The following is a 16,306-nucleotide window of genomic DNA, read 5'->3' on the forward strand; positions in this document are numbered from 1 at the left end:
AAGACCTAACACTTACGCTGGGTGTTGAGTGGCCTTGTGAGAGAAGGAAGGGAATTCTTCTTTTGCTCCTGGATGCAAGGTAAGCCAAAGAAGGTAGGTAAAAAGCAATTTGACATTAAAAAAATATAGATGTAGAAGCTCATTTTGAATGACCCATAACTTATTAAAACAGGTGGGAATCATGTTGAGAAGAGGGATTGGAATCTAAAAGGAAGTGAAAAAGACATTGAGACCTTTCAAAAATAAAGGCTCTAGACCAATGGTTCATTAACGTATTTTAAAGCATATTTTTAATGTATACATCTAACACATTTAATGCAAAATACATTTAATATATTTTAAAACATACACCATAAAAGACAAAAGCAAAATCACTCTATGTATTAGAGACTATGATGATAGCAATAAAATTTCTCCTAACCCTATATTTTCACATATAAAGCATAAGTTAGTAACTAAATTCTTTTGCTTTGTTTGGGCCATCCAACTAGGACACAAAATTGTAAGCTCTACAAAAGCTAAATCACTTTCTTACACTGAAAATCTAATGAAAATCTCATACTTCTTTCATTCAGCAATGCCCACTACAGCTGTTTTAAACAGTGTCTGCTTTAAACTTTTCTGGGACATTCAAACTGCACCTATATACTCCAACCAGCCTTCCAAACCCACCCAACTCTTTCCTTTCTCTTTAAGGCTGATGTTCATCACTCACTCAAGGGTTTTCATGGACGGCCATCACTGCTGAAGCCATCAAGAAGGCCCACAGGGCTGGACTCACCTTAGGGAGACAGATATCCATCTTCCAACATCAAAAGTTGCACATGTCCAATGAAGAAATATCTTTCCCCCTACTGACATGCTTCTCCTATTTGCTCCTCTATATACAAATGTCCACAAGTCAAAACTGCCTTCCTCTCCAGATGTCTTTCCCTTTCTGCTCCCTGGCTTCCATTTTAGTCCACTGCTAAATAACTGATCTAAGCAATAATTAACAATAACACAATAGCAATAGCAACACTTACAGTGTTGTCTGTGCCAACAAATGTTGTAAGTACTTATTTAAATTTATTCCTTTCGTCCTCCTGTGAAGTAGGTACAATTATCATAAATTCTAATTTTACAGATGAGGACTGATGCACAGACGGGTTAGAAAAGGTCCCAGAAGTCACCGGAGTAAGTACCAACCCAGGACGGGAGCTCCAGCAGCCTGGCTGCACAGCGCCTCCTCCTCACCACCAGGCCATGCTGCTCCACCCTAAAGACATTTAAAACATGTAATCTTTTAAAAAATCAAGCGAGTAATTATTATTTTTTCTGTTTAATGGCTAATACAATCTGGCACCCATCCTGCATACAAACATTTATGTAAAATCAACAAATGTTTTAGACAATTTTTGAAAGACTAAGAGAATCGTTTGAATTAAAATATGTGTTTCTCATGAAAGATAAAGAGTGGCTTTGGGTTCCTTTTAAGTACTTCCCACAAATAGGCCCAATTAAGCAAGCCCTGAGCAGTGCCCTAGTGGGTTTCCAAGAACCGTAGGGCTACACCTGTGGCTGAGATACAGTAAACAGATCATGCGGCCGATGCCCTGTCACAGCAGGCTCGCACCTCACTCCACTGCTCTGCACGCAGCCCTGCCAGCTCTCTCTCGCATCCAGGCAGGGTCGGCGGTGTGTAGAGGTAGGTAGCTATTGCGGCAAAGTGAAGGCACCGTTTCAGTTACTATGTCACATACTGGCTCATAGAAAATGACACTTCATGAACTTAAAGTCCTTTAGTTCAATCATTAGCATTAAAATCTGTTAAAGATGTGCCCCTATTATAAGGCATAAGTCACTTTGCATTGTGCCCAGCCTCACAGTTACTGAATAAGAGTATTGAGTATGGGCACCTGCATCCACTTATGGAAGAAGGCGAAACAGAAGATCCATTTCTTTCAAATTCCAGGGTCTTTTGGGAGCACACGACCACAGCTCAATGTTCAGTCTTATCCCTGGCAACCTGACAAGAAGGTCCATCTTCAGACTGTGAGCAGGGTTTTCACAGAGTAGAGTTACATGTGTGAATGACCCTCTTTGTGACAGACGAACTCAGACACTCAGCCCCCAGCGTCGAGAGTTCTTTCTCATGCTCCGCTTTTCTGAACATCAGGACTGTGAAAGAGCAGGCAAGACTTCTAACTCGTCTCCGCATGGCTTGACTGTTTTTGCAGGCATCAGATACAGAAGATTTTTCCAGAACCTTGAGTTATAAGACAGAGATTCCTCAGGCTTCCACCTCAGAACTCTGTGGGATTTCAACAGGCTTAGAGACTGGGGCAAGAGCGTGAAGTCACTCACAGGTGTCAACTCAATTAAGATTATTTTAATTTTCCTTTCCACCAGCGCTTTGTGGAGGCCACTTTCGAGTTCATACCTGACCTCATTTGACATATAACTTTTACTCAGGACAATGATTAGTCTTCGGCTTTTCTCAATCAATGAATGGATTTCATCAACAACAGCTGAAAATGCAAGATGTGGAGTATTAATTTAAGAGAACTGGAAAGGGTGGGCACGAGATAAAAGCATTTTGCACAATCCTATTTTGTGTTATTAACACTGAGAAGTTTTTTAAGACAAATCATTTATTGTCAATTTTATACGCCTATTCAAAGAAGCAATCATCCACATGACAATAATAATGAATACCTACTTAGCACTTACTCTGTGCCACACCTGCTTCTAAATATTTTGTGTTTATTAACTCATTTAATCATCATAATGAAGAAAGCATTCTTATCACCCCCATTGTACATATGAGGAAGCCAAAGCACAGATTAGTTGCCCAGAATCACACGGCTAGTAAATGGCAAGACCAGAATCTGAACCCAAGTGGTCCACCTCTGGAGTATATGTTCCTAACCATTACACTACATACACACGTATGTAGAAGCATGATAAAATCAGAATTTAAAGATTAAAAAAAAACACCTACCATTATTCTAGACCAAAGATTGACACGCTTTTTCTGTAAAGAGCCAGGCAGTAAACATTTTAGCTTTGCAGGTCACACCATCTTTATCACACTACTCGTCTTTGCTGTTGTAGCTCAAAAGCAGCCACAGATGACACATAAATAGACGCATGTGGCTGTGCTTCCATAAGGGTGGCAGGCCGGACCTGACCCATGGGTGACAGATGGCCAACCTCTGCTCTAGCTTCTAACTCTTCTCAGATAGAGGTTTTAACCCAAACTAATTACCATCGAATGCATACTCTTTATTTTTATTTAAGAACTAAGAAAAAAATCTATTTTCAAAATGACTCCTAGAAAATAAGGGAAATATAAGAAAATTGATGGAAAGCCAAGCAGAAATGCTTTCTAAGTGACGACATGCATTCTTTGATACAAAGAAGTGACACAGGAAAACATCGCAGTGCTGTGTGCATCTGACAATTTGGCATATTATTCCTTTTGCGAAGTTATTTATTATTAAACAGCAGTATATTTTCTCTTTCTAATTTGAAGTATTTTCCCTTTCTAATTTGTAATCTAGGAGGGGACAAACACAACCGTTTCTTAATTCCTGCTACATCTTCAATGCCCAGCTCAGCATTTGGCACAAGGATGGCCCTCGGAAAACGCTGAGTGAATGCATGGTGGTAACAATGAAAACATTTGCACCCTCTGTGATGCATCAGCTTCCAAAATAATAGACACGAGATTCCAAACATTTGCTCTGGAAGACTTCAGAAAAAACATGGAAATGTTATGTTACTAATTTCTTTGATTCTAACTGTAATCTGCTTCAATATATGTGTTATGGCCATTTGTATTCAGATATTAATAAAAAAATTGAATTCATAACTGAAATATGGTACAAACCTATCAATATCTTTTTATTGATCCTTTTCCAACTCTCTTATTTCCTACTTTAATTTTCTCACCAATGACAACACAATAAAGAGCAAGCATTTTCCGGTAAGAATTAACCTGTGTTTATAGTCCAAAGGATCACATATTCAATTAGAAACTGGTTCTGTTCTATAAAACATTATCAAAAGAGGTATTCTTCCTTACTGTGGGGGCTTTCTAGATAACTGTCTCATGATAATGCCAGTTCTGGACCCGGTGCTGAAAATGGAAGGCCCGTTCTGTCTCCCCAAAGCTTCAGAGACCCGGGATGGGTCCTAGACAGGCCATTATCAGAAGCAGCATCAGGAGCTTGCTGTCTCACTAGTGATTATGCGGATTTAGCTGGTTATTTCTGGTTTAGAGGACCACCTGCATTTGTTTGTTTTCAAGCAAAGCAGGATAGCCTTTTGCAAGGCTAACTATACATCCTTTAAAAAGAAAGTGCCCCCGTCAGCTTTCTATCTGGTATTATTCCCTTTCTTACCTCCTCCAGGCACTACATCCCTTTCAAATATGCATAACTTATACCCAAAATGTTTCTCCAACACCCTGGGCAAAGTCTCCACAGCAAAGGTGTGCTCCTCTCTGTTCTCTGGCTGACATCCTTTCAGGTAAGACACAAAAGCATCATATGTCTTTCCATCTAGGAGATAAGGTTGAATCTTTAATTGGTGTGTAAATAAAGGTTTATTTAAGTACAAATTTGAGTGAAATTCATGAATAAAGGGAATAGAATCATCGAAAAGGAAAGTTAAACACAACATCCTCACGTCCAAACTCATGAAACTGTACACATTAAATATGTGCTATTGTTTGTACATCAATTATACCTCAATGAATCTGTGAAAAAAAAGAATAAAGAAAACATTTTTGATAGAAAATAAGTTAAAAAATAAAACAAGAATGTTTAAACTAGGTAATTTCTAAGGCCCCTCAAACATTCTTTTGGTCTATGATTCTTTTTTATGAATTATTCTTTATCTCTGATTTTTTAAGGGTCAAAAACAAGGAATAAATCCAACTTTTATTAAAGACAAACAAAAAATAGCATCCTCAATTCTCACATACCAATCAAGCAGCCAATTAGCAATTTTTTTTTAAGCATGTCATTGACTCCCACCATTTGACGCCATAGAGGAATGGAGAGAAATACAAGATATAGATCAGGGAACTAAAGGAATTTAAAGACAACAGAAGGCCAAGGAGCCCAAATACGCCCTCGTTCCAGGATTGGAAAGCACATGTCACCTTGGCTTACTCTGCTGCTATCACTTAATTCTACCACCATCCTAATGTCTACCCTCACAAGGAACCCCTGGAAAGCGAAGGTAGAAACAAAGCTGAGCGTTTACACTGGAAAGTGGGAAGAAACAATAGAGGCGAGTGAAACAATGTTCTCTAGGAAAGCGGGTGATATTTGAAAATATATTATACGATCCTAAATGCCAGCATAAAACCTTGTGATCTATCGAGCGGTTTTCATTGATGCTAATGTCTACTCCTATTTAATTCCTGAAAATGAAGCAGTATACAGATGGCGAAAGGGACAGATTCAAGAAGAATGCGTTACCTATCAAAGACCATTCGGGTAACTGGGTAACTAAACAATTAAATATATTTCCTTCTTCCACCTTCATCCAATCTATATGAAAAGACAAAGCAGACAAATGCAACAACGTGAAAAACTTTACAAAGAACACACTTGCAGATGCAAGACAGTCTCACACAAAAAACTGACAAACAAAATAACCTGGTCAGAGAATAAGGAATGATCTCAATGGACACGCTTTCTGAAAGAAGGAGATTTTGAGTCAGCTCCTAGATAAATTGATGCTAATTGGGCAGGAAGAAGGGGAAGTGGTAAGAGAATGGTCTCTCCTTATCCCGGGACAATGGTAAGATGGGAGAGGAGTTGCATTTGTGCTTGGGTATATTATTGGGAGTAATGAATTTACTACTGAGTTGAAGGCCAAATATTACTGGATCCTTTATTAAAATCTAATAGGATTTAATCTAGGATCTAAAATCTAATAGGATCTAATCTAGGTCCTTGTTCTTTGTGGTACCACAACATTTATGCTCAACAGCCCAGCCCAACATCTTCAACAGCATCCAGGCTCACAAAACAACACTTTCTGTTCCCAGCAAAGGCTTCTTCAGGTCTACCTACAGCATTCTGGTCCAGTCTTTTGGGTCAGAATCTATTGTTGATTTAAGGCAATTGCTTTGCAGAATTGCATGCATATGAAAGATAGAACATTTTGGTGAAAAAGAAAGAATTAACATGCATATCAAAGGTAGGAGAAGCTGGTAAAAACAGAGCCACTTCTTAGTTTAATCAGTAAGTGGGTCTTCGGGATAATTCTATTGGATTGTCGTGAAATACAGCTATTTCCTAGCATAAGTAGGAGGTAGTGTTTCTATTAGTGTAGTCATTAAGTCAGCGATTAAAACAGGCACCAAGGTGTAAAAAATAAATAAGTACACTTTTTAAAAAGGTACAGTTTTCTTATAATCAGGATGTAACTAATTGCAATAAACTGCGAAGACAATTCAGTCAAATTTATCCTGTAATATACATGTGATACAGCTTTACTCTTACCCATGAAAAATTAGGTTTTCAACTATTAATTAGCTTTCGAATTCCTTATTTCAAGCAATTCTCTTCTTCATTTAGCAAATATGACGAGTTATATTATAATTTATTTTAAACCCGGATAATGAAAGATTTGGTGGCTTTGACAACTGACAAGTTAAAGTGCTCAGTGTAAGGAAATTGAAAGCCAATGATAATTACCTTGGCTCTGGATAACAAAACTATCACATGAACGGGTATTTGGGACAACAAGGAGTCAGTTGCACCACTGCTTCCCACACCCTGTGTGGCGAATGACCACATTTTCATTTCAGTTTTTTTGGCTGATTAATTTCTTTCATTTCCAAGCCCTCATAAACCAATACTGAACACATTCTTGTATATTGCAGCCGTATCAAATTTCTATAAAAGTTTTAATTTTTGTACTTGCATCTCCATTTATGCCTTCTTCTTGACTGACCTCTGTCCACAGACCATGCTTTACATACAGCTGATTTAGAGCACATCTCTAAACAGCTCTATGCACTGCCACACTGAGAGCTAAAACACGTACATTGACAAAATTATCTGTGAATTGCGTCAAACACAACCAAAGAGGAGGAAAAAACCTTACTTAAAAATCAGCAAGAGAGATGTTAGTGAATGCCCATCCTGAGATGCGTGCTGGTCCATGCAAGTAGAGACCCGACCATAAGACCAAAAACAGCCCTCCCGTTTGTTGCAGCATCTCTCTTCAGAGCAAAATCGCACACACACGCAGGCTCACAGCTAAATGTATTAACTTTGCTAATTTTATATTAGTAAATTAGTGAATTCATATGAATAATGAATCTATAAAAATCTCAAAGGAAAAATATGAGAATTCCTTTATAATTTGAGATTAGAAGGGCCTTTCTACTTATGAATACAAATTCAGACACCATTAAAAAAGGGTAAAGTTGAGTCCATTAAAAAATCTTCCACATAACACACCACTATAAGGAAAGTCAAAAGACAAATTACAACCTGGGAACAATATTTACACTTCACATTATACACAATAGGCTAACCTCCTTAAAATGTAAATAGGTCCTAGAAATAAACAAGTAAAACAAGGTCAAACACCCAAAGGAAAATGAGGACGGGACATGAACAGCTACTTTGAGAAAGGAAACACAAATGAGTCTTAAAACAAATGAAAAGTTGCCCTGCTCCTGCATAGTAAGTCAAATGTAAATGAAAACCATACTGAGATACAACTTTTTATCTATCAGATTGGCAAATATCCAAAAGGTTGTGGTAAGGCTATGGGAAAAAAAAGTTACTCCTATCCTTTGAAGGTGGTAGGTAGTACAGTAGTATGGAGGGCAAATTGGCAATGTTTTATTGCCAAAATTACAGCTGCATCTACTGCTTGTATTTCCAGCAGTTTCACTTCGGGGAATTTTCCCTTCAGTTACACAGCACACATACGAAACAATGCAGCACCGTCACATGACTTCCTTAACAACAAAGGGTTGTAAAACCACCCAAATGTTCATCAAAAGGTGACTAAATTAACAGAGGTCCATCCATATAGATAAAATACTGTGCAACCCTAAAGAAATGACTTTATAAACTAATATGGAAGGGTATCCAAGCCACAGTACAGCAAAGCTCAGAAAAGTATGCATAGTATGCCAAGATTTGTCTTTGAAACAGCAGTAGAATAAGAGTCTATACTGATATTTGTTTGGACATGCTCTCAACAGGGGATGACATGGGAAACAGACATGGGACAGGCTGGCAGGAAGACTTTCTACTGTGTCATTTCTTAGACTTTTTGTGTTCTGAACTATGTGTGTCCTACACACACACTCACACACGAAAACAAAAGCAAGTGCAATTGATTAAATTGTTTTTTTAAAATCCAGTAATTATCTTGAACCTTGAGGTCAAGATAAGTCACCTTTAAAACTGAGACAAGGAGTCACCAGATAGAAATAGCAGGAGATAAAAACTGGCAGATCTAAGGGACTAGAACCCAGGTCACGTGGGGTCTTCTTGCAGGTACATCATGCAGCCTCCTTTGCCAGGTTCAAATAATGGACTATAATACAATTCAATTCAATTTAAATGCCCTTTATTGAATGTGCACACTGTACGTGGTGCCCAGATGGTGTATGAGCAACAACATTCGGATACACAGTCCCTGAGCTCAGGCAGCTCCCAGGGCATTTAAGAGGACACGCCATACATGCATGAGACAATTAGAGAACAGGCAGAGAACAATTTTTGGCAACATTTAAGTGAGCACATGAAAACATGGCACAGCCAACATACATAACAGATGATAGGTTCAGATCAATGTTTCCTACGGAAAACCTTCACCACACATTACGTCACCAATATAATCAAGATGAGATGAAGATTAATGTTTCTTTACTTGGTTTCTTAGGGAAACCATAAGATAAGAAATCCCAGCATTACGATGTTCATTACCTGTTAATGTTTCATCTCTTCCCATGAAATGTCTATAAAATAGAGCCAAGTCAACTCTGTAAATGACACCCACAATCGCTACGCACACCACTATCACCGAGATCAAAACAGCTATGATCATTCCTCTAGTGAAGACGTGGCCTGGGATATCAACCATATCTTCTAGAAAGTAAAAGAAAATGGGAATAGTTAATCCAAGAAATTTGACCAGTGTCTTCCACCATCCACAGTGCAGTTGTCGGTTTTTACCTAAACACTAGTCCAGGTGTCTACCCAACACATCCCGCTGAGTCACTCCGCATTTCTGCCTTTAGTTTGGAGCAGTCGTCTTTCTTCTCTAATTTTTAAAGAGTAAAAATGTGTACAAGAATATTCAGAGAGCTGAATGGAAAGCCTTGTAGTCTATCCCTGGCTGTGGAAGTCAGAGCTCTAGGATGATGAGATACTCAGGTGAAATGCAGAGAGACCCAAACATACATCTCAGCCAGCGGGCTGAGAGCATAAAGGGAGGTGCACAGTATCGAGACAGCAAGCGCTGAACTGAGATCATCTGGGCTTCCAGCCTGGCTCCATCACCTATTTTGTGTCCTAGGAAAATCACTGATGCCCTTGACTCTTAGTATCTTCATGTGTAACGTGAAGCTAGTAATAATTTCTGCTTCACTAATAGGGTTGCTATTTGGGGGCAAGATTAAATGTGATGCTACACATAAGTAGTTACCTCAGTGCCTGGCACACAGCTCTCAGAATTTCAGCATCATTTTTGTATAAAAGTGCCCTTTGGGAAAAAAGTTATGGTTCCTAGATTGATTCAGTTTATGCTCATTATGGACAATATGAGATAATACACAGGAGTATAAAGAATAAAATAATTTTTTTTTGCAGGGAAAGATTCATCCTTAGCTAACACCTGTTGCCAGTTTTCCTCGTTTTTTTTTTCCCCGTCCCCAAAGCCCCAGTGCATAGATGTATATCCTAGCTGTAAGTCGCTCTGGTTCTTCTATGTGAGCCACCACCACAGCATGGCAACTGACAGACAGGTGGTGTGATTCCATGACCAGGAAGTAAATCTGGGTTGCCAAAGTGGTGAGCCCCAAACTTTAACCACTAGGCAGGCCATCAGGGATGGCTGAATGATAAAATAATTTTTCTTTCTTTCTTTCTTTGTTTTTTTTTTTTTTTGGTGAGGAAGATTGGCCCTTGGCTAACATCTGTTGCCAATCTTCCTCTTTTTGCTTGAGGAAGATTGTTGCTGAGCTAACATCTGTACCAATCCTCCTCTGTTTTGTATGTGGGACATCTCTATAGCATGGCTTGACAAGCAGTGTGTAGATCTGTGCCCAGGATCCGAACTGCTAAACCCTGGGCTGCCGAAGCAGAGTGTGTGAACTTAACCACTGTGCCACCAGGCCGGCCCCTGGGATAAAATAATTTTTAGCAACCACCCCACAATATGCTAATGGCCACTGCTAACATGCTAGTATATTTCCTTTTGGGTTTTCTTTTTGTCCTGAAAGTATTTACTTAATTGGGATCATGTGGTAATCACTCTTCATTGTGCTTAAGATTATATTATGAGCATTTCAGTAGGTCTTTAAAATCATCATTCATAACATCCCAATATTTAGATTGATTGCAGTTTTTCATAAATATATAGAATGCTGCAATGAACATATGCATAAAGCTTCGTCCACGTTTCTGATTATTTTCCTAGAGTAGATTCTAATGGTGGGGGGATTTTTAGGCCAAAGAGTGTGAACATGCCTAAAGCTCTTGCCATCTTAGCATAATTTTTAGGAAGGATTTTTCCAGTGAAATTAACTATTAGGATGTCAGTGAGCAACCACAGTTGCTTATAAGCAAAATTGCTAAATAAGGCCAGCCTGTCAGTTCCTGCTTCTTTGAAAGGTCTACATATGTGTGGCTGTGCCACACAACTATACAAGCACACAGTCTCACGCTGGTGCACACTCCTCCAGGGATAATGGTGGAGTGAAAGACCCTACTCCCCAGCCAATATTTGTGATCAAAGCAGAAGGAGAAACATTCAGGGTAGAAACTTCTACGGCAGTGATAGCACAGCCATGCACTGATCTAGGAGGGGAGAGGTGGCTGCAGCCAGCAGTCTTCAGAAAATCCAGGCAAGGCAGTGGAGCAAACGACACAAAACACGGATTTGAAAGCCTCCCCCTCCCAGGTGCATGGACTGAGCACGTCCATTCATCTGAGGTGCAGGACACCTGTGGTGAGTCCTGGAGGAGACAGGAGCACAGGTTTCAGTTAATCAGCTCTAAGCTGTGTGTGGTGGGGTGAGTTTCTTCACCTATAAAAGCTTGCTGTAGAGATCAGGTTAAATAACAGGCAGAGCTCAGCACAGAGCCTACCACTTAATAAACATATATAAACATATAAAGAATGCCAGCTATTATCATATTGCATGTGGTAGAGCGATAGCCTGAGAACAGGTGTTCCAGGTGCACTGCAAATGGTAGGCAGGATAACACACCTGGGGAGGGCAGCGTCCGGCCTTAGGGACTCCCTCTCCCACTCCAGTTTCTAACCAAAGCCACACAGCACTCTCTCGCTCTCTCTCCCTCTCTCTCTCCCTCTCTGTCTCTTATCTCTCTGTGTCTGTCTGTCTGTCTCTCTCTGTGTGTCTCTCTCTGTCTCATCTCCTTCTGTTTCTGTCTCTCTCACTCATGTCTGTCTCTCTTTCTCTCTCAGATTCTAGCCTTTCTCTACAGAGTATCCAGGGAGCTGTTGGCCCAGCCTGGGAATAACTAGTGAATGAGTAGTAACAACTGGAAAGCATAGCTTTTTGGCCCCAGACACAGGCACTTCTGAGCAGCTGCTGGGCCAATAGCCCTGTGTTGTACTGTTTTGGTGGAGGATGGAGGTGAGTGACTCTGGAATGCTCCACCAGATGGGCACTGAAAAACTTTAAGAGTTACTTGGTCAGAACCATCTACTGTCCACTTGCCAAGTCCAGGAACTGGAACAAGGAAGGGAGGCCTCAGTGAATCTTTGTTGAATGAATGATCACACCCAAGGGCCCCCTGTGAGCAGTGCCCAGCTAATGTAGGCTAGAGGCAGCAACTACTCCCACTGTCACTGGCCTCATACGCTGAGCTGCAAACTTCCCTCTGGTTTTTCTGGATGTCCCAGAGCTGCCCTGACAGCCTCCCCTACAACCCTCTCCCACCAGCATTTGTGTCCCCGAGCTCCACCTGCCTCCCTGCTCCGGGCCCCTGGTTTCTACACAGGATTGGAATGGGACTGAGAGCAGAGGAATAAGCTGTGTCTTCATTCTCTGCTTGGAACTAGGGTGCAGGGGATTCCAGCGAGGGCTGAGCACCAGCTCTGCCGCTGAACGCCTGTGACACACCACACGGTGAATCGTTCACCTCACAGGAGCTTGGTTCCTGGGTGGAAAGGAGGAAGTGAGGATCTTGGAGGGGTCTCCCGGCAGCAACATTCTAAGTTTCCACAAACTCCCCAAAATAAAATTTTCTCACACCTTTTTTCAACAAGATGAAGGTTCTGGTGTCTATGCCTCCCTCGCTGGCCACAGTGCAATTATATGAAAAATTTAGATTTTTTTCATTAATATTCTCAATTCTCAATATTCTTGAAGCATAAGATTTGCCTTCTGAAGTCCTATAAAAGAGGAAAATAATTGAGTGATAGGCTTTGTTCATAGCCAGCGGCATCATCCATGAGAGAGGAATTCATATGTGCAAATACTCAAAGGCAGAGGTCCTGCGGACTCCATCAAACCATCCCTTTCGGGTCAGTCCTCAAAGTGTGGGCCGCAAGGAGGCTCCTACCCCTCCCTGATGGGGAGCATCAGGACCCACAGGAATGGCCCTCCTGGACCATCTGGGGACAGTGCTGTGAACAGTCTATAATTAAAATGCCAGAAGGCAATGATGCTAAGTTGAAAATACCAGAAAATATTCCCTCTCTCAACTGTTTTTCCATATTTCTCCTCTCCTAACCACTCAGCGTTCTTCCCACGGTGAGGTCTCCACCAACTGTGACAAGGCTGCAAACTGTTCAGCATAGGTACAGATTCATATCAAGTTTGTCCATGTAGTCCTAAATATCACTTTTATTTTGCTCAGCATTTAAAATAAATTAAAAAACAACACTATTCACAGACACCACCAGGCACATGAGAATTACCAATTAAGCTGTTCAGCGAGTGTCAGAAAATGACTTGAAACAACTGTTGGCCTCAAGTTCACTTTCTTCTTAAAGGATTTGAGCTGACTTATCTTTCTTGCAAGGTAAACACTTATGACATCTGCTTCCTGGCCAATGGCAGGCTCTGAAGGTACTGTGTGAGCCGGCACGTGCAGGTGTAGTCACTCACCTGCCATGCCCCTAGCAGCAGGTGTCTCTCGTACCTGGGACAGGGTGCCCACTGTAGCCTCCAACTCTCTCAAATACATTTTAGAAGGTAATTCTGTAGAGAAGTCACCTATCCAGAAATATCAACCATCTAACATCAATGAAAAATCCAGAGGAAAGGCGCAAAAGACCACTGAGAAGCCCAAACAGATGACATAAAAATCACCCAACTATGAAAAAAAGACCTCCCCAGTGTCTTAGCTTAGCTGAAGCTCCATTTCTAATAAGCTTGGTGAGTTATCTTCTTTCCCTCCAAAGATTAGCAAGAGATCCATGGAAGGGGAACTGCAGAACGCCAGCGGAGGCCGGATGCTGAGGGCAAGATGCTACGGCAGGAGAGCCACGTGACTCAGCGGAGGCGGCATTCACAGAGCACTAACCTCGTGCCTGCTCCTGGGCGAGGGGAGAGACCTTGCACTGTAAGGAGCTTGTAGACAGTGTCAGCAAGAATTGAGAGGTGCCAGCATGATGATGAAGAATTTTTTTTAAGTGTTAAAAGTAGAAAAAACTCAAAAATGCAGCTAAGGGGATAGCCCCCCTAGGATCACTGCTGACTAGAAACTGAGCATCAGTACGTTAATAACGACAGTGATGACCCAACGTCATCCAGACACATTTAAATAATCACATGCTTAGCATGTTTTGTTTTCATAGTCTGACCATTCCTCAAGGGAAGAACATAGGCTATTTAAGTATTAATACACACATTATTTGGAACTTTTTACACCAACGCTGCCTCCTAGATATTTACATCTAACCATCAGCCTCCCGCTTTTTCTACCCATTCTTATAGTGTGTTTCTAATTTCCATCAATGGACTCTGACAGGAAAATGCTGCAATGACTACTATGCTCAATGTCTATCCACCATAGTGAATATCATGGAGCAGGCTGGTAATTTAAACTAGTATTTCCTTGAGACATAACTTACATCTGACAATCTCTGGAGACCCTTCCATACTTGATAAAATTTTTCAATGTTCACCTTTAAGAAAGATAATCACTGTAATGAATGTGGAAAAGGAAGCTACAGGCTATCTCAAACGAGGAGGAGGCAGCGTCTATGTCAATGTAGCTCATGGCGATCAAAGAAATTCCCAGAATAGACACAGAGCTGTCTTCAACTGACTGTTCCATTCTTTGTGATTCTCAGTATTTCTCAAGTTTCTTATAATGAATTATTTTCAATAATCAGAAAAGAGAAACGTGTGTGTGTGAGTAAGGTACAGGACGTAGATCTGGAGGGGGAGCAGCGGACGGCCTCCCTCTGGCCTTGGCTGCACCAGGTCCTGCAGGGAAAGGGGCAGGGGATGCGCTCTGCAACCTACAGACCGCGGCTCATCTCACGGTGATGCGTGGGCAACACAGCTAGGCACACCCACTGCACTTAAGGGGCCCAAACACTAATTTACCCATGTCCCAGTCTCTTGACCTGGTCTTTTCTCTGGCACATTAGTAAAAACAAAGTACTTAACACAATTTTTAAAATCCAACAAACTGTAGCCTAGGTAATTGCTCCTTTATAAGATGCTTGGCAAAAATCCCCATCCCCATCAGATCCTAACTGATCAAAAGTGATTTTTGTAAGATAATGCTAAAAAGCTTCATTGACCTTCTTTTTCTAGTTTAGATCTTGGCAATAAATTTCTCCATAATCCATCAACCTAGAGTAAGGAAATTATAATTATAAAATATGTAAATTATATTAAGCCAAATATCCTATCAGCCATTCGGAAGTCTGGTGTTTTTTATGTTATATATTTATGATACAATATGACTTTTATATATCATGATATATATCCTATATGACATATATATACCTAATTCTCGTTTCTCCCTCTTCATGAACATTAGGATCTGTTTCATTTTCTTTCCAGAAGTTCCAATAAACCACATCTTTTTCATTCAGCAAAGCAGAACAGTTGAGCCGCACATCTTTTCCTAGGTAGAAGTTGACAACCAATCATTCGATTTTAGAAACTCAGACTTCCCAGTTTAAAAGTAATATAATCAATATATGTTAACCTAAAATGTAATGCTAATATAGTGCTACATCCCAGAAAGAACACAGATATGCCTTGTTCTTAAATTTTTAAAAGTTTATAAGGCAGAGAAATTAGATATTAATAAGTCATCATCAAAATACGAATTGATTTCTCTTCAAATGTTTATGTTAAAATCAATTATTAAAACTTAAAGTGGCCAATGGACTTTCATTTCAACATACAATTTAGTAGGTAGTGTCAGGCCAACACTCTCACTGCAACTTCCAGAAAAACAAAACAGATAAATCACAAAAACATTAAATTAGTTAAAAATTAAAGACATTAAAGTGCAGGGAAAATGAAGAGAAACACTCAAACTGGAAGTGCAGTCAGGAAAATGTCCTTCCAGGGTGAGCCGAGATAGCCAGCCATTTAATTCCTTGGAGGAATTTGCTTTGGTTTGTACAAGAAAGGGGGAATCCAGTGGAGAAAAAAGAGTCCAGTGGAGATTTTGAGAGCTGTGCAGGCTTGCAGGATCATGTCTAAGGTCTTGGGCAGCAGCAGAGAATGCAAAGGTGTGATGATTTCTCCAGCAGTTTCATGGTACTTGGGAGAGTAAGTCCAACTAGAGGAAAAGGTTTGCAACAAACACATGACTGAAGGCTCCCCCCAGCTATCAGAGAAAAAACAGATAATAGAAACAGACCCACAGATGATTCAGATGTTCAATTTAGCAGACAAGGAGTTTGAAATAACTAGTGTAAATAGGTTAAAGAAAACATAGGAAAAGATGGAAAAGTACCTGAGAAGATGGAAATTTTCAACACAGAAGAGTAATCCATTTAAAAGAATCAAATGGCATTTGATAACTGAAAAAAACACCCCACAAATTTAAGAACTCACTTAATGGTTTTAAGAGCAGATTGGGAATAAAAGAAGGCAGGATTAT

At 40.3% G+C, this 16,306-nt stretch overlaps 1 protein-coding gene across 4 annotated transcripts in view; it reads right to left on the reverse strand.

Annotated features, from left to right (window-relative positions):
• Positions 1-265: 265 nt before the first annotated feature.
• Positions 266-16,306, reverse strand: part of IL18R1 (interleukin 18 receptor 1) — a 40,576-nt gene continuing 24,535 nt past the window's right edge. The window contains exons 7-11 of one of the 4 annotated variants that reach the window (XM_014854113.3): positions 15,193-15,313; positions 12,478-12,617; positions 8,961-9,122; positions 4,389-4,547; positions 266-2,510 (exon numbers count right to left, since the gene is read on the reverse strand). In XM_014854113.3, the coding sequence (XP_014709599.1) occupies positions 2,155-2,510; positions 4,389-4,547; positions 8,961-9,122; positions 12,478-12,617; positions 15,193-15,313 (938 nt within the window). In that variant the 3' untranslated portion in view covers positions 266-2,154. The remainder of the gene's footprint in view (positions 2,511-4,388; positions 4,548-8,960; positions 9,123-12,477; positions 12,618-15,192; positions 15,314-16,306) is intronic. The other 3 variants (XM_070511558.1, XM_044773060.2, XM_044773061.2) reach the window with 3 other exon arrangements.

The sequence above is a fragment of the Equus asinus genome, chromosome 6, assembly GCF_041296235.1.
Source record: "Equus asinus isolate D_3611 breed Donkey chromosome 6, EquAss-T2T_v2, whole genome shotgun sequence".
In the NCBI taxonomy this organism is placed as follows: domain Eukaryota; kingdom Metazoa; phylum Chordata; class Mammalia; order Perissodactyla; family Equidae; genus Equus; species Equus asinus.